General features: G+C 46.6%; 1 protein-coding gene across 2 annotated transcripts in view; it reads right to left on the reverse strand.

The window, feature by feature from the left end:
• Nucleotides 1–23,335, reverse strand: part of TWSG1 (twisted gastrulation BMP signaling modulator 1) — a 283,080-nt gene that overhangs the window by 71,749 nt on the left and 187,996 nt on the right. For both annotated transcript variants that reach the window (XM_069613391.1, XM_069613392.1), the window contains exon 4: nt 21,423–21,692. In XM_069613391.1, the coding sequence (XP_069469492.1) occupies nt 21,423–21,692 (270 nt within the window). The remainder of the gene's footprint in view (nt 1–21,422; nt 21,693–23,335) is intronic.

A 23,335-nucleotide genomic window follows, 5' to 3' on the forward strand; every position in this document is an offset into this window, starting at 1 on the left:
CCCCCTTTTCATAGAATTTCTGTTTTAATAGTTTCAGCTTTCTCAATATATCCCCTTTCCCCAGAGCTTTTAGCTCTTCTCTTTTGTATTTAATAGTCTAGGTCAGAGGTCGCCAAACAGTCGATGGCGGGTGATTAGTAGCTCGCCTGAGCCTTTTCAGTCACCTGCTCTGAAGATACCGAAAAATAATCACTGTCCGGGAATTGTTCTATATCATCTCTGCAGCCGCCGTTGAGAGAGGAGCCAAGCTTCAGGCAGCCATCGCCTTCTGCTCCCCCTAGCATATTCCATCCTCATTGTTTTTAAACCTACACATTCCAATACCAGGTGTCGGGCAGTCTCCATCTGTCCAGACTGTCAGAACCTGCAATTCGTATACGTAATTTGCAGCGGTCCTCCTCTTACCAGAATCTCCTTAGTCAATAGAAGGTTATAGAGATGGAAGTGACAAGTGCAGGAGGTGAGAGGTGGTGAGTAAAGGAGAGGTTTGAGTCGAAGTTGAGGCCGAGATTGCGGGTAGAGAGAGATGGGGAGATGTGCAGGGGAAAGAGGATGGAAGGACGGGGGAGGAAGTGTGTTGGCAGGAAGGATTTGTCAGTATTTAGGGTGAGAAAGTGGGAGGACATCCAGGATATGATAGCAGTGTGATAGGAAGAGAGTTGAAGGTGGATGTCAGGAGTGAAGAAGGAGAGGAAGAGTTGGGTGTCATCGGCGTAGAAGTGGTGGGAGATACCGAAGGAAGAGATGATAGAGGCTAGGAAGGAGGTTTATAGCGAGAAAAGTGCCAAGTACAGAACCTTGGGGAATGCCGAAGTCGAGGGAGTGGGTAGGGGAGGTGTGGCCGCCACAAAAGGCGGCAAAGGAGCGATTGGCTAGGCAGGAGGAGAACCAGTTGAGGACAGAGCCTTTGAGACCAGAGGAGGAAAGAGGGTCTAGGAGTAAGGGGTGGACAACAGTGTCAAAGGCGGCTGAGAGGTCAAGCAGGATGAGAACGGAAGAGTGTTTGGAGTAGCGAGCAGTCGGAGGGAGGAGAGAGTTATTGGAGATAAATGCTGAGAGTGGGGAGTAGACAAGGTGTTCCAGGAGTTTAGAGAGGAAGGGTAAAAGGGAGATGGGGCGAAAGTTGGAGGCCAAGAGGGGGTTAGCTGAGGGTTTTTTCAGGATAGGGATTATTGTAGCGTGTTTGAAGGCTGAAGGAAAGGTAGCAGTAGTGAGACAGATGTTGAAGAAGGAGGTGAGATAAGGTATGAGGAGAGAGTACATTTTGGGCATCAGAGGGGTGGGGATAGGGTCAGAGGAGGCAGCAGTAGGGTGAGTTTTGGACAGGAGGAGGGAATCGGAGAGAGAGACTGGAGTGAAGTTAGACAAGTAGGAGGGTGAGGTAGTGGGAGATGGGGAAGGGGGAGACAAAGAGGGGGAACTTAGAACGCTGTGGCGTAAGGAGAGTATCTTAGAGGAGAACAACTCTGCGAAGTCAGAGGGTGAAAGAGGAGAGGCAATGGAGTGGTCAGGCGTAAGAGAAGAGAGAAGGCGAGTTAAGGTTTGGAAGATTCGGCGGGGGTGGGAAGATTGAGAATGGAGGAGGTTAGAAAAGTAGGATTGTTTGGCTGAGCTGATGCAAGGGGAGTGGCAAGAGAAGTAGGAGGCTTGGATGGCTGGTAAACGGTGTCTGAGTCGGCGTCTTTCAAGGCGTCACAGGAAGCGGCGCATGGATAGAAGATATGAGGAAAGCTAGGGTTGGGCATGTTTGCGGGAGGGGCGGAAGGGGGTGAGGGTATAGTTGGTCAAGACTGGAAGAGAGGGAAGAGGATAGAGTAGATAGAGCGTCATTTGCACAGAGAAGAAAAGTGGGAGAGAGGTGGGAGGGAGGCGGTGCAGGTGTCGTAGAATTGAGAGGGGTTAAAGTTAGAGGTCGCGTCGGGAGAAACAGATGAGGAAGAGGGGGGCAAGAGGAGAGACAGGGGAGTGAGGGAGAAGGAGAGTATAGAGTGGTCAGATAGGTAGTTAGGGAGGTTGGAAACTGAGGAGGGGGAGAAAGAAGAGATGAAGATGAGGTCAAGAGTGGAGCCAGAAGAGTGAGTAAGTGACGTAGGGAGGGGGGTAAGAAGGTAGGAGTCAAGTATAGATAAGAGGGAGGAGGTTTGGTGGGTGATGGAGATTAAAGTCACCAAGTACAATTAGGGGTGTGGGGCTGGGGGAGATGAGGGAGAGGAGGTGGTCAAGGTCATCATAGAAGGATGTGAGGGGACTAGGAGGACGGTAAATGATGAGAAAGGATATAGCGTGGGGGGAGGAGAAGATTTTATACAAGTATTCAAAAGAGGGGAAGGCTGGGAGAGGGGTTGGATAGGGGGTCGATAGGCACTTGGGGTGAAAGAGAAGACCAATGCCTCCGCCACGGGCAGAAGGGCGGGGGACGCGAGTAGAGGAGGAGGAAGTGAGTGAAGCAGGTACAGTAGAATTGAAGAGGGGATCCAGGTTTTGGTGATGCACAGGAAATGAAGGCTTAACCGTATGTTACAGAGAGACTGTGCATTCCATAAGGCGATGTTGATGACACTGGAGGTTTCAACGGTTAGGGGATAGATGAGGTTGGGGCAGGTCAGCGATTGGACAATCAGGGGTGGGGTGGTGAGGGAAGGTTAAGTGTGGAGATGGTCATGATGATGAAGCAGAGGGTTTTGGGGAGGGGCCGGGAAGAGGAGTAGGGTGTGGGGCGAGAGTGTGGAGGGTAGTGGTAGTGGAGTTGTACATGCCTAGTGAAGCGAAAGGAGTAGGGGAAGGTGTAGCGGGAGTGCTGGGGGTTGATGCTGGGTTTACAAGGAGGTAGCTTGGGCGAGCGAAAGAAGTGAGGTGGTTCTTGCTGTAAGGTCACTCTAGCGTGGCAGAGAGACTTAAGGGGAAGTACGTGTGAGGGGTGGGGGAGCCAGGGGGTGTGGAGAGAGTGACGATAGCTGGGTGACTCCGCGGGAGTAGGTGCAGAAGACACGGCACAGTAGAACAGTCCGATGTGTGCGGCCTGAGAGAAGGAGGATAGAAAAGTGGGGTCAGGTAGGGTCTGCTGGGGTCCGGTGCTCAGCAGGACAGTACGGTGCACAGCAGAACAGTTCGATGTGTGCGGCATGGGAGGAGGAGGAGGATAAAGTCTCGCTAGTTCCCCAAATGCTGACTCGTGTAAATATTGGCACAGTGTGGACAATGGGGAAAAGCACAAGGGAAGCGGTGGGTGGAGGGTCCTGCAGGGTACCCAGGTATGCGGGCTATAGTTGTAGACAGGTTAAGTAGCATAAGTACCCAGGTTGCTAACCCAAATGCTATTACTTGCACTGTGTGGTCACTGGAGATTAAATCAGTGGTAGTGGAGGCGGTGAGAGGAGGGCCCAGCTGCTTTCCCGGGAGATGTAATCAGAAGAGCGTAGGGGCGTTCCTACCTTGGCCGGTAGCTGCCTGCAGCGTCGTGTGGTACCGCAATGGGGAGGTCGATACTTCTCACAGCAAAGACCCGGAGAGCAGTGCTACGCCCTGGGTGCCGCTGGGAGGAGGGTCAGCCAAGGTAGTTTGTAGCGGACACATCAGCAGATAGTCGGCCCAGATGTAATGTCTGATGATGTATAATTGGGGACAGGTCGGGAGGAGTGATCAGAAGAGCATAGGGACTCCATGCCGCAGGAGTGGCGTTCCTGCCTCAGCCGGTTGCTGCCCTTAGTGTCGCAGGTTGAAGCGGCGGGGTGGTCAATGCTTCCCACGGTGAGGACCTGGGGTGTAGTGCTTCGTTCAGGGGGCCGCAGGGAGGAGGCTCAGCCGGAGGTGTATGAAGCAGACATGTTTGCCTCCAATAATCGGCCCCGATGATGTGCCTGGCGTTCCGCGCTTGGAGACGGGAGGCTCGATCGCCCAGGCCAGTGCGTGGTTCAGGCTTGGGTGGCAGAGGCTTGCAAGGTGCCAACAGCTGTAGCTTGCGCTCACTTGCCGCACTGACAGGTCTTGTGCGGGCTTGGTGATGTGCCTCGTTGGCAGTAGAACACAGTCGCGCTCCGCTGCGTTAGATCTTAGGTAGGCGGGAGACCATGTTGGCGCACATGCGGCTGAAATCCGAAGGCTGCGTAGAAGTAGAATCGGTCTATGGTTCTTCATGCGACTTGGTCCAGAGGTGCCCAATGTGTTTATGAGCAGGAACGTGCAGTGATAGCTCAAGAAATTGTAATAGATATTGATCTCAAGTCGCTTGAGTGGAGGAGACGCCAGATCAGGCTTCCGTGCTTCTGCGTCCCCTGGTGGATGGTGGCCCCGATACCCGTGGCACCTTTTGGCCCCGATACCCATGGCGTCTTTACATCCTGCGTTTGGGGGTGCACATTTATATAGTTTATCAAATAATTGTCCAACACCAGAATGCAATCTTGAATATAAAGTCTGTGGTAAGTTTTGAGAACACAGTTCTTTTTGTTTCCTCCACTCCTCCAGTTGATGAGAATGAGCAGAAATGTGCTAATTCCATCCACCCTAGAGAACCCCAGTAACTATGCTGGATTCTGAGGACTTGATTTTTTTCTCTCATGTATTTAAATGTGATTTTTGAACTCGTGTTTCTTTTGGTTGTGGAGTCTGACAAACCCCATAGACATCTTTTACATTGTGTCACACAGCACCTTCAGTGCAGTGACACAAGGAAGTCTTTCAGATTTCTCAAAGGTTTAAAATACCTTCTCTGGGATGAACGACTGTTCCCAGAGCAGTAAAGTGAAATTGACTTTACTTACATTTGTAAGTTTCTAGACCCAGCACACACTATCTTACAATAGGGTACTGGAGGGGTTACTTAGTATCCCCTTTGCCTAGCTTCTCATGTAACATTTTTATGTTACCATTTCTCGATGAATGGCTGGTGGCAGTGGTTTACTTTTAACTACCGTGGTGTGCATTTACCACGTGCTGCGTTCGCAGCTGCAGTAAAGCACCCTAGGGTGCCATTTTTGTCAAAGTGACCCGGTCGTCTTTTTTCGCCAGTTTTTCTTGGAAAGGTCATACTTGAGATTTACTCTGCACGCCAGGTTTGGTCCCCTTGTTTGCTTTGCCTTTGGCGGGATTCACAAGTGAAGCCCGCCTCTGGCTCCAGCGTGCCTGGTGAAATCAATGCCAAAGGTCACCAATACAGGTGTTAATTGGGAGAGGCCCCTGGTAACTCCATTTCAACCCTATTACAAACTTTGAAAATGTAAGCCCTGGATATCGAATCTGGTGAAGAGGCAGTCCTCCGTTTAAGGGGCTCAATGCTTTGTTTATGAGAGGGCTTTCCCAGCCCCCAGGTACAAGCTGATTTTTGAAACATGAAAGGGAGCACAGTTTTTGGGGATTATTCAACATTCACAGCACTTTGTGACAATTAGCTTTATGGCACTACATAAAACTACAAACTCACTCCGGTCTATGTTTTCACCATATACTTTTTCAATTTGCTTTCATTTAGGGTCTGGTGTTGGCCTTGACTCCTTAGATAAGGAATAGTGGTGGGACGTTGTGAACAATGGGTCAGCAGAGGGCCTGAAGCACTTTTAAAAAGCTTGATGATTCTCCCTCAACATTCTGCCTCATTGCGCCCATAGCCAACATTCCACTGGGACAATGTCCTTTGTAAAGTTTGAATACTTTCTCCAGCTATTTACTTTTGTGTCTAACCAGCTTTCTTTTTTTTCATGTAGGTTTTTATTGGCGTTTCTTAAACAAACTTGATACAAAAAAACATTGATCCCCGCCCCCAACTCCCCCCTCCCTCCCAGGTCAGAGTTCTTCCCATCTTTGATCTTGTCCGTGGATTATTTACCGTCAGACCTCCTAACGACTCGCCGATTCCGCTCAGTTGATCTGCGCCAAAACAACCTAGAGACCACCCGTTGTTGGCCTCCCCACTTCCTTCTTCCCTCAGTCTCTGGGCTCCCTCCTGGTATTGTCCATGCCCGCTACAATCCCAGGCGCTTCATTTTCTGTGGGCACCAGGCCCTCCTGGAGTCCCTCTTGAGAAATCGTAGGACCAAGTCCCAGGCCATAAGACATTTCTGATGCTCTCCCTTTAGTGAGTACGTCACCTTCTCCAGAGCAGCTAGGATCCAAACTTTCCCTACCCATTCATGCTCTGTGGGTGCGTCCTTTGCTTTCCACTTGTGAGCCACCAGCAACGCCCCTGCCATCACTAGAATCACATATATCTTCTGTTGGGCTGTCGTGGGCAGTTTATCCAGGTTACCGTCCATGCCCATGATAAACAGCCCTGTGCTGGCCCCAATGTCCAGGCCCAACATGTCTTTAATTGCCTCCTGAATCATCTCCCAGAAAGGTACTATTTTTGGGAAATGCCACCATGTGTGACCCCAGAAGCCCTCTCCACCACATCCCCTCTAGCAAGGAGCCAGCCGTCCGATAGAATTTCACCAGTCTGCATGGGGTGAGGTGCCATTGGTACATCAGCTTCATCCACATTTCTTGGATTTGCAGTGAGTTTGTTAACTTGGGGATGTTTGCCCACAAGGTCTGCCACTGATCTGCGTCAATTGATTGTTTGACCTCCCTTTCCCAGTTGCCCACACATTTCCTTCCCTCCACCTCCTCCCCATTCCTTAAGCAATCTGTACATCTTTCCAACAAGGGGTCTGTCCCCTGAATTAGTTAATACATATTTCTCAAATTGAGTCAATTCCCTGGTTGCTGCCTCCTTTATTTTGGGATGTAGGGCCCAGTGTCTCAGTTGCGTGTACCGGAAATGCTCCCTTTCTCCCACTCCGAAATCGCTCTTGCATTGAGGAAAGGATTTCATCTGCCCCCTTCATATAGGTCCCCCAAGAGCCTACAGCCCCTTTCCTGCCAGGCTTAAAAATCTGACTTGATCCACCCCATCCCCCCCTCCCCTGCACAACAGCATGAATTGAGGATTAGTGAAGACCGGCGTGAGTGGTGATGGGAAGGTGGTGATTTTAGTTCGCTTTACTGCTTCATCCCACATGTGTCCTACCAACGCTTCTATTCCGCTACAGTACATGTTTCAAGGTCTCTCTTCCCGGGGAAGCCACAACACATTTTCTAGGTCCATACCCACTACCGCTCTGTCCATCTCCCTCCATTTCTTCCCACGGTCATCTTTTGCCCAGTCCCTTAAAACCCTAATCTGTGCAGCCCGGTAATAGTTTACCGGGTCGGGTTCCCCCGTCCCTCCCCTTGCCTGGGCTCCTGCATCAGTTCTCAAGCTATTCTAGGTTTCTTATTTCCCCAGAAATAGGCCGGTGTGATTTTGCAGAACTTTCTGAAGAACAAGGCCGGCACCTCAGTAGGGAGAGCCATAAGAGCATAGAATCATTTCAGGAGAATAACCATTTTGACAGCATTAATCCTGCCCATCCAGGAGATAGCTAGTGGCCCCCAACCCTGAAGCATCCCCTTAATCATTTCCAGAAGCGGGGGGTAATTTGCCTCAAATAGTTGTTCTAAGGATTTTGTTATGTAAATCCCCAAGTATCATATCTTTCCAGGGGCCCACGCGAATGCTGAAATTCCCTTTCCTTCCCTGGGGACATTTGCAGGCAAAGCGCTTCCGACTTGCTCTTATTGATTTTTAACCCTGCTACCCAACCAAATTCCACCATGGATCCATCTACCGCTTCTAGTGACCCCTGGGGGTTTGTTAGGGTTAGCACCATGTCATCTGCAAATGCATGTGTCCTTCCCCCAAACGGTACCCCTCTGATTGCCTGGGAGGCTCTAATTTTCCAAAGGAGCAGTTCTAGTTAAATGGCGTAAAGCAACGGCGACAGGGGACAGCCTTGTTTCGTGCCTCTAGACACTGCCACCGGATCTGAGGTCTCCCCATCGATCATTAGGCGAAGCATAGGGTTGCAGTAGTTAGCCTCCATCTTGCACATGAACGCCTCCCCAAATCCCATTTTGCGCATTGTCGTGAAAAGGAATCCCCACTCTACCCTGTCGAATGCTTTTTCAGCATGAAGTGCCATCACTAAAGCCGTGGTATGGGATTTCTTACCTTTCTCCAATATGTGGGCAATTCTCCTAGTGTTGTCATGTGTTTGTGTACCCCACACTGACCGGCTTCCACTAGGGACGGGAGAAGGGGATCTAATCTGCCTGCCAAGATTTTGGTATAAATCTTTGCATCCAAATTTATTAGAGAAATCGGTCTATATGCGCCGCACCTTGTGGAGTCCTTCCATTGTTTGGGGAGTCGTACCACTTTCGCCTCCTCCATTGATTGTGTAATCTCTCTCCGACCCCAAAGCCATTAAATAGGGCTACCAAGCGCAGAGCTAGCACGTCCCTAAAGGACTTCTAGAATTCTGAAGTGAAGCCTTCGGGGCCTGGGGATTTATTAGGTGGAAGTGCAGCGATAGTCCTGAGAACCTCTTCTCTGATTAACTCCTTCTCTAACTCCTCCCGCTGTGCCACAGTTATCCCAAATAAGCTACACCCCTCCAGGTAATTCACTTGGGCCCCCTTCATCCACGCTATCCGAATGGTACACCTCCCCATAATACCTCGCAAATTCCCTTTTAAATAGCCTGAAGTTCTGTGGTCTCTTCCCTCCTGCCGTCCTGATTTTTAAGACCATCCTGTCCTTTTCTTCCTTTCTTAGCATCCTGGCGAGCAGCCTATGCGCTCCGTAAGCCTTAACGTAGTACTTCTGTTTAAAGGTGCATCAGGGCCCTCTCTGCTTCAGTCGAGTATATCGTATCCAGTTGGCCCTTAACCGCCCTATATTCCAGTCTGTCTCCCCTGAGGGTCCGCTAACCAGTTCCTGCGTTAATATCTTTAGCTTAGCCTCCAGGTCATCCTCCAACCTCCTGACCCTTCTTGCCTTTATCCCCATTATCTTCCCTCTAATGGTGGCCTTAAGGCGTCCCATACTATACCAGGGTCCATTCTCTTAGTATTGTTAATCTGGAAGTATTGAGCTATCAGTTCCCCCCCTCAACGTCTCATCTTTGAAGATGTGTGCTGGGTATTTCCATCTCCACAGCCCCGCTGCTTGTGATGGTTGTGTAAGTTTCACTGTGATCGGACGTGGTCCAAGATTGTGATTGCTCCCACCTCCACATCCTTAAATCTGCCTAACAAAGGGCGTGAGACCGAAACGTAATCTATTCTTGACGCCGACCTATGTGCGTTAGAGTAAACAGTATACCCCTTGGCTTCCCCCCCTCTTCTGCCTCCAAACGTCCAGCAGTGAGAGGTTCTCCAGCTTGCACTGAAGCTCCCTTGACGGTTTGGTTTGGGCATGGAAAATTCTTGCACTCCTGTCCCTTGCTGGAACCCAGGCTAAGTTAAAATCTCTGGTGAATATTACATTGCCCCTGGCGATCCCTTCTAGTTTATGTAGCATTGTTTGTATGAAGTGGTCTTACCCTGTGTTAGGAGCATAAATAGTTGCGAGTGTTATTAACTCCACCCCCCTTTGTAGTATTGTTAGGAATCTGCCTGTGGTATCCTTGAATGTGCCCGTAATTCTCAGATCTAGATTATTTTTCAGGGCTGTGAGAACTCCCCCTTTCTTCCCAGGGCTGTTAGATTGTTGTAGTCGATTATACCCTTTTAGTCTCAGCCTCTGTCTGTCCTTTTCTTGACTGTGCATCTCCTGTAGGGCTATAATGTCAGGGCTTCCTTTTGCTAGGAACAACTCCCAACTTTTTCCTCTTTAATGGCAAATTCAGTCCCTTAATATTTAGGGACATGATTTTTTCGCAATCTATCCATTGTCCATAGGTATCGGTGTATCCACTTAGCTCCAGCCCGCCGCAGGCCGATGCCTCCCCCTGACCTGGGACCCCCCCCTCCGAAACCCTCTTCCCCTCACAGGGTTGGCACCACCAGCCTATAGCCCCCCACACCCCAAACCTCTTCCTCTGGTGTAATGCTCCATTCTATCTCCAGTGGTCCCTCTGGCGGGTCTACCCTGACCCATTTGGTGACCCATGACCCCTCCCACCCCATCCCCACCAAAAATCGCCTCTGCATGTTACCCCACTCCGGGTGCACCTAGTGTGGCCCCATGGGTGTGGGAGATTCTTCAGCTAGGAGACTTGCCCTGGGATTCCACTTCCTGCGAGGAGGCTTTGACTTGAGAATTCAGGCCCAATGGGCCCCTTCTCCTTGCTTTCCTTCTTGATTCTTGCGTCGTCCACTCCCACGCCTTCCTTTTTGGGCTTCAATCACTCCTGTTGTGCGACCCATTCGATGATTGGTCCGCCTCTATATCGAGGATATTTGTTCCCTCCTCCAAGGTGGTGATCTTTCTCTGTCTCTTGTCCAACTCAAACACGAGGCCGAACAGGAAAGTCCATTTGTATCTGATGCCCCTTTTCTGTAACTCCTGCGTGATCGGGCGCATCTGCCTTCTCTTGTTGAGGGTGATTTGGGAAAGGTCTTGGTATTGCTGGATAGTGGATCCATTGTAGTTCAGATAATCTGAGCGCCTTGCAGCCCACAGGATCTCCTCCTTTTGCGTGTATTCATGTAGTGCCACCAACACATCCCTTGGCCTAGCACCTGGTTCATTTCTCTTGGGCCCCACTCTGTCCACCAGGACCTCTTCTGGGTTTGTGACGTCAGCCAAGGAGGCGAATATTAGTTTTACTAGGTCTGCGTCCCCCACCATCTCAGTAATTGACTTTACCCTTATGTTTGCCCTTCTCGACCCGTTCAAGGTCTTCTGTCTGGATTTCTAAAATGTGGGTGGCCCTGGCCAAATTGTCCATCCAGTCCTGAACCCTGTGGGCGTTGTCAGCCAATTCCTGCAGTGCCGTCTCATTGGTGTCCACTCTCGCCTCTAGGCTCTGTGTAATTTTTAACCTCCCGAAGCGCCCCAATCGGATCCTCCTTCATTTTATCAAGCTGAGTTTGCATCACGTTTGCCATCCTGTCCCCAAAAGTTTGAAAAACATTCCTCTAGAAGTTTCTTTGTGACCCCTTTGTCCTCGTGGTCTTCCTGGGAGGGCTCCTCTTCGACCCTGTCCCCTCCTTTCCACCATCTGACTGGGCGCCTTCGTCCTTCCTCCATAGCTTCTGGAGCACCCCTTACATGAACTTCATGTCCCCTTTGGCGGGGTCGCGGAAGCCTTCACTCAGTTTTTTGACAAAGTGGCTCTTAGGTGGGCTCTTTTGGCCACCGTTGTGCTCCCCCCGTGGATTGGCCTTTTCTCCTTTCCCGACCAGTCCACACAGCGCAGTTTTTATATGCATTTCTTATGTTCCTCTTAGTTCGAATAATAATGTCTTGCTTCTTTCCTTTTAGGTATGGAAAGGTATTTTGGAGTTATCATGCAGTTTGAAGATGAACATGGGCCGGTAGGCGAAAGCGCGGTGTGCGCGATGCTGTCCGATGAGTAATGCACGGAGCTGTTTTGCCTTTTATATTGCTAACCTGTGTCTTTTCTCTCCTTGCAGGTTGCGATGTTCCTCGCCGAGCGCCGTAATGTTCCAGCAGTGATACTGACCAAGAGATAACTACCCAGGAAAGAATTGTGTGGCTTTCTTCATTCGGAAGGAAACGTGAGTAAAAGCTTACTAATGCTGTCTTTCTTTCTAGGTTATGGTATTCCAGGATGCATGCGGTGCCGGATGATGGAGTTCGTACCTTCAGGTGAGTGGAACTGAAGTCGGCGATGGATTGAAGACAGGATACTGTTCCAGGTAAGTTTCGTAGTGTTCTTTCTCTCTCTGCAGGTCCTTGGTTTCAGGTAAACTGGCATCAAAGAACTGGATACAGTGAGCGATACGCTGCCCACAGCAGAATAACGCAAAGCATGTTCTGCTGTTTGGGTGTGGTTTAAATAGTCTCGGGTAAAGTGGTCCAGGTAAAATGGTCCCAGGCCTGCCACACCCAAAAGACTAGACCGCATAGCTCAGTTCCTTGTAACTGAGCTATGTGTGTACCTCCATGTTGGCTGAACAATCCCCCCCCCCCAGTCCCCCCCCCCCCCCCCAAGTTAAATAGTCCCAAGTAAATAGGCCCATTCTAATGTTGGTCTTCATGATGGTTATACCGACTCCAAGAGAGTCTTGGATGAAGTTTTAAGGCCTTTGACCTGGCCCTAACTGGAGGGCTGACTTGCCAGTGAGGGCCAGGGGCAAGGGTCATGACAGTAGGTCTTCCTCTGCCCCCGGCAGTGTTAGGTGCTCAGTGAGGCTAGAGCTGGGCCTTCAGGGTCCACTTTGTATTCCTCCCCCTCCACCCCCCCCCCCCCGGCTCCATATCTCCGTTTCACTTTTCCACTGGGGGGCATGGGGGGCCTGTGGCACCCCGTTGCTGGATCAGCCTCCGGTATGTGCTTTTTGTCCCCAGCTCCTCCTCCTTGGCTCCGCTGGACCCGGGGTCTTCCCACGCTGCAGCTGGTCGTGTCACTCTTCTGGATTGAGGAAGCAGACCTTTGCCCGTCTCAGTGCCTAAGCGCGGGGGCCGCAGGTATCCCACCAGCGCTTGCGGGCTAGACCTCACCGGCTCCTCTTCACGTGCTCTGGTGTTAGCCTCTGGCTCCCTTTGTAACCGTCAGCAAGGAGTGATGCCGCCCCCCCCTTCTGCAGACGCTCCGTGGCTGGCCCCCCCTCTCCGCATCGGGCGGGTCAAGGAACGTGGGTGGGCCGATAGCACCTACTCCTGGCAGGCCGTCCCCGGCTCCTCCACGACCAGTGCTAGGGCAGGCGGGATATTCCGAAGCCCAATGTCCTTATTCAGAAGGCGGCTCCCAGGTCCAGGATCATGCCCACTCCCTCCTCGGCGCCAGCGACACCCCCCATAACACCCCACCCCACCCCAGGGAGCGCTCCACCACCATCAGGCCTTCCCACGCTGCCGAACTCCGTGATGCAGCAGTCGGAGTCTCTCCCTCTGGGTTGCCGAAAGTGAGCTTCGCTGACACCTCAGCTCCCGGAGCTTCAAAGAAGGAGACTTCTCTTAGCAAAACACACCCGGGGAGTTTTGTTTGTGCTCCTTTTCTTCTTTCTGGTGGTGGGGGTGAAGGGAGCACCATTAGCACAGTGTCATCCCTCTGGCTGCCATCTCGGATCCTCTCTAACCGGCTTTTAACCTGCTTTTGTGAATTATCCATATTATAATGGCATTGAAGCCCTTGAAGCGAACTATGGTGTAGGCTATAACATGCTATAGCCCTCTTCTTAGGATCGGAATGCCTAATTCCATGACTGGGTTCCCCGAAAAGGACATAACTAGATTCTGAGCTTGCTCTAGTCATTACTCCGGCCCATCAATTACTAACTGGGTGCTGCTGGCATTCGCCACACTGGTCTAAAATTACATCGCCCACCTGCATCACTTTATGGAGCTGCTCCCCAGAGTCAAAGCACATGAAGTAGTAGCGGGAAAGTAGTTTTTGTTACTGTGACACTCAGCTAAAACGTGCTTCATGCTTCTTCGTGCACCTAGATTTATAATAAAAAAATGTTTTAAACGATTAGAGCCGGGTGGGTTGCACTTGATTATGGGGAACTTATAGATGACTACATTACAACTAATTTACATGGGAAGGAACCCACTCTTTCAGCATTCATGAGTTAGATGGGGTGGTGTCAGTTGGTCCCAAAGGGGGGTATTTATTAAAGCTAGCCATTTTAGAATCATCAGTGTAGTCGAGATCCTGCACCCTTTACCAGAATCCTACTTCCCTGGGTGAACCACGGTTCAACCAATACTTTCAAAAGGCCACTGTTAACCAAGATATTGCCTTGTAATATGATCCCATCAGTTGGACTTTCTCCAGTATCCAAAAAGAAACCTCACAAAGTATAGAGCTGCTTTGCATGACTGTAGAGGGAGCTTTAGACACTGGTTTGGACTTTAATGCAAGCCTTCCTCTGGATGGATTTATATCCAAACCCATCTATAAAGGTTCTGCATATTCTCCATTGTGATCTTAGTCTCTTACTCTGTCTCTCGTGCAAAGACAGTCAGAATCCAGTGATCAGGTGATGGCCTTGGAGGCCTCCGCTTCCTGACATAACGTCTCGGGATGCGTTTGTGGTTACCTAAGGAAATCCACTCCTATGCAGACCCTTAGTTGACTGTGCCCAATTGTTAATTAGTCTTCTAGCATTTGGACTCAATATACACGTGGCACTTCAGCAAGTAGTTCCACATTCAGTTTAATCAGAACCAGATTCCAGAGCAGATACAGTTGACTGAGCTGGTGCTGGAAATCAGTTAGCTAGTCGGGGTTGCATATCTGTTTGTGCTTTAAAAGTGAGATGTTAGATTTTTCTCAGCCAATTAAGGTCACCTAACAAAACCTACCAGTCTTGCCGAGGACAACCTTGGCATTATGCACACAGACACCATCACTCACCTTATACCACCATCCTTTCCCCACCTACTAGAGAGTAGGAATCACATGATTATTAACCTATGGGTGTCATGAAATAATAGATTTACAATGTCAGCGGAAGAAAAAATCCAAAAGTTATTTCAACGAAAATGACAGGTTTTTTCTCCCACTGACATTTCTGGCAAGCCGCTCCACCTCACCCCCTAACTTACATGTTAGCGTCACACATCGTTGTGTGCCGCCGACTCAATCTCTCTGCGACGCCGGTTCCCTTCACTTACGTGCATGGGAACCGGCGCTGCAGGGTCCTTTTTCCTATCCAGTGGCTTGTGGTAGACTGAATAAAAGAATAGGGACTACTTATTTGCAATAGAGTAGAAATCGAAAATGTAGATTGGAGGAAGACGTTGTCCATAGGGGTTCTAACAAATCTGTTCAGATAGCATTGCCACCGAAAAAAGGGGTTCTTTGAACCTATTATGAGCTCACCAAAAGCCCCTAGCTTTTGAAAATACATGCATATTATCATGTGGGTGAGGTCTTCCTGGGGAAAGACTCCTCAAATCCAAGAAGCCAGCGCATCATGGGACTGCATCACTTCTGCCCCAGGCGGAGCCTCTTCCGGTAAGGCCAGGGAGGTGAGGCCCCTAACCAATAGTCCCCCTAGGCGTGGCAAAATGCAGGAGAGCCTCACATGGAGAGACTCCCCTTATGGGCACAAGGACTCCCGTTCCATATTAGAACCCCCTAACCTAACACTGAAAGTTCCACCAGACAGCACCACTGTATTTTTCAAATGTTCCTTACTTTCTATTACACCTAACATCGTATGTTCTCAAAGTACTGTGAAGAAGACGAGCAAGGGAGTTGTGCAGATTACTCAATTGACCAGGATAACAAGTACTGGCAAGAAATGGCCCTGAGGAGGGATGAGGAGTACACCAAGAAAACAAACGAAGGACTAGGATTCTCTGCCAGGGAGGACCCAGCCAAGAAACAAAAACTAAGAAGGGACTGCAAGAATCTGAGAACAACCAGCTTGAGGCTCGGCAAGCCTGGGAGATTTGAAAGTGTCGGAGCAAAGACACGCAAGAGGATCTAAACGTCTGGGAAAGGAGGCTGACCGGACACTGCTGAAGCCCTCGAGTATCCAAGGGTGTCCAGACATACCGGGAAGTTGGAGGAAGCCAGACGTTGGCACAACCTCAAAGAGGTGGGCCGGGTGGTCCCGTAACTGTGCCGATACTTGTAGGCGTAGGGCCCTACACAGGCAACGAAGTGCAGCGGGAAGCCGAGAAGCCAAGCATTTGTGGGGAATGCAGTGAACCCACACCCCAGGAAGAACCGGAGACGCCCTCCATGCAGCTCCAAAGAATAAGGAGGTACAGGAGACCCAGTAGGGGAGTGGGGAAAGGCAAAGCAGACCTCTGGAGTGATCACCCTCGTCCCAGTAGCCCCATCAAAGCTACAGTTCCTGGAGCAGACCTCCAGAATAATCTCACTGGTCACAGAGGCCCCACTCAAACAATTGTAGCTAAAGCAAGTGTTAAACGCTACAAGAGTGATCTCCCTAATCAGAGAGACATTAAAGACCAAAAAGGCAAAGCAACTGACTCTCCTCAGTGGGTGAGAAACGAGAAAAAGGAATAGTTCAAGTTCACCTTAAACAGAATTTGAAGGAGCTACGAGGGCTCTTAAGTGTTGAAGAAAAGGCTACGTTATACTAGGAGAAGAGTAATTCTCCTGGTTGGTAAATCGGAACACTAAAGCAATCAACAATAGAGTTCAGCCTGAAAGGAGTCTCAGGAACAGAAGAGTGAGATGTGCAACCCACCAGTAGTGTATTAAATAAAGACCATCACCAAAACTGGAACTTGTTAAACCAGGAGGAGGGAGTCATCCTCCAGATTACTAAATTCTTAGTTATTCCATGGTGTGTGTATAGTGGTAGGGACAGAGGTTATTTTGGTTGGACTTTCATCCCAAAAACGAGCACCCGGTTATCTTTACTTTAGGTAGGGATTTCTCCTTTAGAGATAGGGAAAGTGTTGCTTTTACCGCTTAAAAGTTTATAGCTAAAATGCCACCTTTGTTTCCGACTCCTGCTTCTGGACTACCACAATAAACACTTAGTAAATGTTTTCTGACGATCCTGTTTATTAATGAAAACATCAATTTTCTGCATTCTGGAGTACAGGGGTGGAAAGCATTATCTACTGGAAGATATGGAGTGATGCTTCATCCATGAAGGAGCTCTTGTCATAAACGGCATCATAACAGAGGGTTTGCCGGAAGATGTGGTGCCAAAATCTTGCTTTGCATTATTTGTTTTTGCTCCTTGCATACATGGGGTTGTGGATCGATGAACTCTCCTTGAAAGTTAGTGCAGTTTTGGCACGAAACAAGACCTGGGAAGGAAGTCTTATTAGAAGTAAATGGACTACAATTAAGAGGAAAAATAAGCTTCTGTCTAAAAGGCATTGCAAATGTATTTGCTGAATGGGGGCTTGGGGGAACTGGAGGGTCATCCTTATTTTGATACTGGATATGTGGAGGCACACTCAATGTTATAAAGTTAATTGTAATAATATATTGCAATTAAATAGTTCTTGAGTTTATCTTATGGGTGCTCCCAATTAGTAGAGTGCTACCTCTACTTGAACAAATGTGAAAAACTAATGGTACAACGATAACCTTGTTGTGCAAACTGGGGCACAGCACAGGGCAAAACAAATTTTGCTACTAAAATCAATACATTTTTTTTTTTTAGAATATCCCAGTTCAATTAGTTATTCATTTTGTGCAAATTCATTCATATTCCACATCCTTTATATGAAAGAAAACATTTATTTTTGTATTTCACACATTTCCTAGTAATAAAAATCAAAGTTATACATCATAAACAAGGTATTGACATATTAATCCATATGTTTTTACAAAACAAGTTACAATGACATCTTTTACAGATTTTTCATATGTTTCCAACTCTTGTTTGTTCCCATGATCCAATAATCCCGATAGGTCTCCCAATGAAGTTTCCTATCTTTCAACTATGCGTTTCGGGCAATTAATGCCCTTCTTCAGGTTTAAGAGTATTGGATTATTTTCTGTAAGACCTAAATCGGTATATCTATATTACTTAATTTGTAAAAACTTTCATTAATCAGATTAAATAAACTAATAGTGGCTCTGTTCAAATAAACTAACCTTGGAATTCGTCTCCCTCTCTCAGGAAAAGCTTGTTGCCCTTGTAGGGTACATTTCAAAGGCTGTCGAATGAAGATAGAAAATGTTTTACTCTTGAGTGATCTGAATTGAGAGGCGGTGGTTTGCAGAGAGACCAGTCGCTGTGTAAGGCGCTGGGTCCCCCTGCGTACCACCAAATTCATACAGGTTCTAAGTGCGGTGCGTTATTTTTAAGATAACAGGTATCACTCACCACTTGTGGAGTACTCCTGTCTGTTGGTAATAGCTCCTATCTTCTTTGATTGTCGCTTCGATTTAAGATGAACCCCGAGAATAAATCACGTGTGGTCCTTTTAAGTTTAACGAAATATAGTTAACACATTTAGATTTGTGTTTTTGTTTGATGTGCCACTGGATTGAATCATTTCATACCTTTTGATTATGCACGATCTAGTTTACTGCTGCCGAGTTGTGCTAGTCTTGTAGTTCTCGGAGGGTTTACGGTCGACCCGCCGTGTTTCACGCTTTAAGTCGTTCTTAACCCCTGCAATAATGGGATACTATTAGAAATCGGTAGTAGAGCTACAACTAAGTGCCACTTTCAATACCTAAATGCGCGATCAAATGTGTAGATAGCTTTTTACCTGTTAAGGAAGATCAGTGTGCATCTAGGTGCTGCCACAATTAAGAAAATAATCAGAAAGAATTGGGAAATTGTCCCAGGATGTAACAGTGTCCTAATTATTTCCATCACCTCCCTTGTTTGCATATACCAAAAGCAGATCACTAAAGGATCAACTGATCAAATCTGATTTCAGTCAAAGATATTGTCCAACAAAGGAAATTTATAGGGGGACTACACCATGCAATGACTGCAGTTCCCGTAATAACGTAATGAAAGGTAATTCCATAAATCATCCATATACCGGACAAAGCATTTCTTTGAAACACACCTCGACTTGTGACGCCAAAAATGTAATATATGGTATAAAGTGCCCATGTGGCTTATACTACATTGGACTAACTACCACGAAAGCCAAAATTCAGTGGGGTGAACATAAATCAAACATTCGGAATCACTCAGTGAAATCTCCAGTAGCCCAACACTTCGACACTGCAAAACATTCCATTGCACAAATTCAGTTTGTCATTTTGGAACATGTAAAATTACCAAAAAGAGGAGGCAACATCACCAAATTGTTGCAACAACGAGAGATATTCTGGATTGAGAAGCTCGACACAATGTATCCCAGAGGGATGAATTTAGATTGGGATCTGAATTGTTACCTATAGGCATCTTTTCAAAGATGAATGGACACGAACAAGTGACTAATGTGAAGTGATGAGTTCCTCCTTCTCACTAGAACCTTTGATATCAGTGGCAGTAAGATCGAAGATTTACAGAAGAACTCGAGTATGTTTCAGGACATTGTTGCTAAAAGACAGAGACCCCCTTGTCATGATGTGAAAATGCTTTTTATTGTGCCTTTATGATAGAAGTGTCATGTGATGTTTAGTTTTAAGTGAATAACCACATAGTTGCAGTATACACTTCCAACAGCAAAAGAAAGATAATGTGAAAAAGAACAATGTGTCTAGATTCAAATTGGTTCAACAATGCAGTCTCAAGAGACTATGTAATGTTATTTGAATTGTTTCAGCCGCAATGATGCCTGACAAATGTGTCTCAATGAGTGAAAGGTCTCGTGATACATAAGACGGAAAACTGTGTTACGGTATAATCGCTTACTTCCATCATACAATTAATGAAAGGAAAACAGGAAGAATTTTTGCGTGTTGAGGGAGAATATATAATCAATATTCTCATCGCGTTGTATTGCGTAACTTTTCTATGCCTCCTAATTATTCCATGCACACGTATTGAGATTATTTAATCTAGTGGTGAGACGTTAAGTCTATATGAGAATCTCGAGTAGTCCTAGCCACTTAGAAAGAGGGCTTTCGATTTAGTTTACCATCCGTGTTCTCCCAACATGGCGCCCGCAGTAATATCTAACAGTATAGTGTTTATTAAATGGACAACGAACTGCTGCGGTTGCTTAACGACACGCGCTGTAGCCCGGCGTCTCCGATTTTCCCAAAGAACGAGCACTCGCGGCAGCACCTAGATGCACACTGATCTTCCTTAACAGGTAAAAAGCTATCTACACATTGGATCGCGCATTTAGCTATTGAAAGTGGCACTTAGTTATAGCTCTACTACCGAGTTCTAATAGTATCCCATTATTGCAGGGGTTAAGAACGACTTAAAGCGTGAAACACGGCGGGTCGACCGTTAACCCTCCGAGAACTACAAGACTAGCACAACTCAGCAGCAGTAAACTAGATTGTGCATAATCAAAAGGTATGAAATGATTCAATCCAGTGGCACATCAAACAAAAACACAAATCTAAATGTGATTTATTCTCAGGGTTCTTCTTAAATCGAAGCGACAATCAAAGAAGATAGGAGCTATTACCAACAGACAGGAGTACTCCACAAGTGGTGAGTGATACCTGTTATCTTAAAAATAACGCACCGCACTTAGAACTTGTATGAATTTGGTGGTACGCAGGGGGACCCAGCGCCTTACACAGTGACTGGTCTCTCTGCAAACCACCGCCTCTCAATTCAGATCACTCAAGAGTGAAACATTTTCTATCTTCGACAGCCTTTGAAATCTACCCTGTAAGGGCAACAAGCTTTTCCTGAGAGTGGGAGACGAATTCCAAGGTTAGTTTATTTGAACAGAGCCACTATTAGTGTATTTAATCTGATTAATGAAAGTTTTTACAAATTAAGTAATATAGATATACCGATTTAGGTCTTACAGAAAATAATCCAATACTCTTAAACCTGAAGAAGGGCATTAATTGCCCGAAACACGTAGTTGAAAGATAGGAAACTTCATTGGGAGACCTATCAGGATTATTGGATCATGGGAACAAACAAGAGTTGGAAACATATGAAAAATCTGTAAAAGATGTAATTGTAACTTGTTTTGTAAAAACATATGGATTAATATGTCAATACCTTGTTTATGATGTATAACTTTGATTTTTATTACTAGGAAATGTGTGAAATACAAAAATAAATGTTTTCTTTCATATAAAGGATGTGGAATATGAATGAATTTGCACAAAATGAATAACTCATTGAACTGGGATATTCCAAAAAAAATGTATTGATTTGTGTAGCACAATTTGTTTTGCCCTGTGCTGTGCCCCAGTTTGCACAACAAGGTTATCGCTGTACCATTCGTTTTTCACGGTCATCCTTATTTTACCACAACAGTACAGCATTTTGTTGCTATGAACTCTAATCCAAATGCAGACAAGATACAGTGTCTCCATGACCCCTTAAAGTTTCCCATTATTGCAAAACAAAATTTAACAAATCTTAATTGCAGAAAATTAAAATAAATGAAAACATTGAAATCAACACTGAAGAGAAATGTTGCCAGAAAGTTAAATGACTAGTTATAACTGAAAATAATTGTTGATTACCAGGCTTCTATTTACTCAAAGGAGGGGAAGGTAATGGGGTTTAGGCAGGGGGTCAATTAGGGAAAGAAATAAGAAATTGACAAATCAAAGACTGCAGAGAGAAATCTGCAATTCTTACAATAATACATCCAATAATATATCTTCCTGTAATAGTAGAAAAGAGGCAACTAAAATTGGGTCAGATGGTGTGCGAGCCATCGGGCAACACTTCTTTCAATCAATAGGAAGTAAAGGGTCTATGGGAGTTTTAACTTACATGCCCAAGATCACCCACTTAAGTAAGAAGGCTAGCATAATAATTGTAAGTAATAAATAAGGTAGTGCTGCAATCAAAACAAATATGTTCGCCTCTGCTCAAACCAAAAGATGTTCCCTTTTAGCTTCAGTTTCCATGGTTACCTTTTTCACTGCTGCGTGATGTATGGGCACTGCTGTCTTGAATGGAAACATTTTGATGCTGAGGCTCATTCACAGTTTCTAAAAAGGAGACCAGATTTTCATGGCGAGAGAGTTCTTCAGCAACCGGGAAGGACACAATGTTCCAGCTTAGCACGGTGGCGCTGCCTTCTGTGAGCGCCCGGAAAAGAGAAGGGATAGGTTCGTGGAGATCCTCCACTGTGCTTTTGGATGTTGGTGGGGTGTCGCTGTAATTTCTTGGATTGCACATCCCTGGAAAAATAATAGGAGAGCACTATGAATAGGCTAAAATGCATTAATTATCCCTGTTGGAATTCCAAATCATCAGCCAGCAAGTTACCATAAACTCGCAGACCCAAACTGTCCACATCTTTGTCCGCCCAGCCTGAACTTACTGAATCAAAACACAAAAATGTAAGGAATATAGGGAGTATTTATGAGTGGCCAAAACCTTTCACCCTCTTAGAGGCAATACTTACTCACTGGGTCCATTCTTCCTCGCACCACTGCCGCCCAGTAAGTTCTGCCTCCATTCTGGTTTCAACAACCACCAAAACACAATATCCACGGCTGCCAAGAAGCAGCTACGGCATCCATCAGTCCCTAAAGTGGAGTCACCCACTCACCCACACACATCTGGGCTGCTCTACACCAGATGAAGGCGGGAATGCACTGGACTACAAGTACAAGATGGCATGAGTCTTGGGCCTACTCGCGTGCGCAGGCAAGTCCACTCTACCATTTTAAATATTTCCATGCATTACCTTTCGTGGGAGAACCTTGGAAGTTATGTTTCAGTGTTGTACTGCTTCAGTAGTGGTCAAATAAAGTACACGTCTGCGAAGGTTTGCAAAAGGACGGTAGCTTTACTGTGTGGCGACTGGTGAACCGTTCTTTCACAATTTACTCAAGGGAGTGAAGTGTACAATCCTGAACCTTGTGAAATGGGGAACGAAAGGGGCAAAGGAGGTCCCTACCAAGAAAATCTTAGAAATAAGGTGAAAGTGTGCATTTGACATCAGAACGTTCAGAAACATTGGATACAAATCCACACGATGTAGGATGATTTTTGTCAGAACACATGTAAAGCTCCAATACACAGGCCCCCAACAATAGATCAAACAATTTGGGCTAACCTACAATACAAGTGGGCGATCTTGGTAAGCAGCAAAAGGGAATCCGGTAGGAAGATATAGGTCAAAGATGTGTCTGTTACAATGATAATCAATATTTAAAAAATGAAACATTGTTCTGGCCACAGGAAATGTGTCAATTATGTCAAGTTTGGCAGATATAGATTGTATTATTTTTTTCCACACAGGTAAAAATAATTAAGTTTAAAACCACATGATGCATTGGTTTTACACATTGTGACCCAATTCATTTGAGAATTAAACTGCTTTACAAGAGAATTGAATCAACTTCATATTTCATAATGTATAACATTTCAAAGTGGAAAATTACATATTGACTGGGATGACATGATTGCACACAATTTTAAGTACCCCGAACATCATTCTACTGTCTCCTGTTCACAATTATGGCTAAAGCAACACCGGCAGGATATAGATTCAATGTAATTTTTTTGCAAATTGAATGTTATTGAGACATAGATCAGGGCTTGCAATAATTCTACATAAGCAACAAAAAAAAACAGATCTGTTACTTTCACAGTTGTAAAGTGTCCAGTCCTAATTGCACCGGTCATCAAAAGTTAAACATACCTAAAAGGCTAGAACAACGAACATGCATGTGCAAATGTGTGAAAAGAAAACACAAACTCAAGGCCCCCGCTGGTGCCCTGTTCACTGACTCCCCAGAACCTCGACCCCTCAAATCCCCTACCCATCCAACGGCAAAATCATAGTCAAACCTTTCGGGCATATGTCCAATGC

This window comes from Ambystoma mexicanum, chromosome 5p, assembly GCF_040938575.1.
Source record: "Ambystoma mexicanum isolate Mex_15411 chromosome 5p, UKY_AmexF1_1, whole genome shotgun sequence".
Classification (NCBI taxonomy): domain Eukaryota; kingdom Metazoa; phylum Chordata; class Amphibia; order Caudata; family Ambystomatidae; genus Ambystoma; species Ambystoma mexicanum.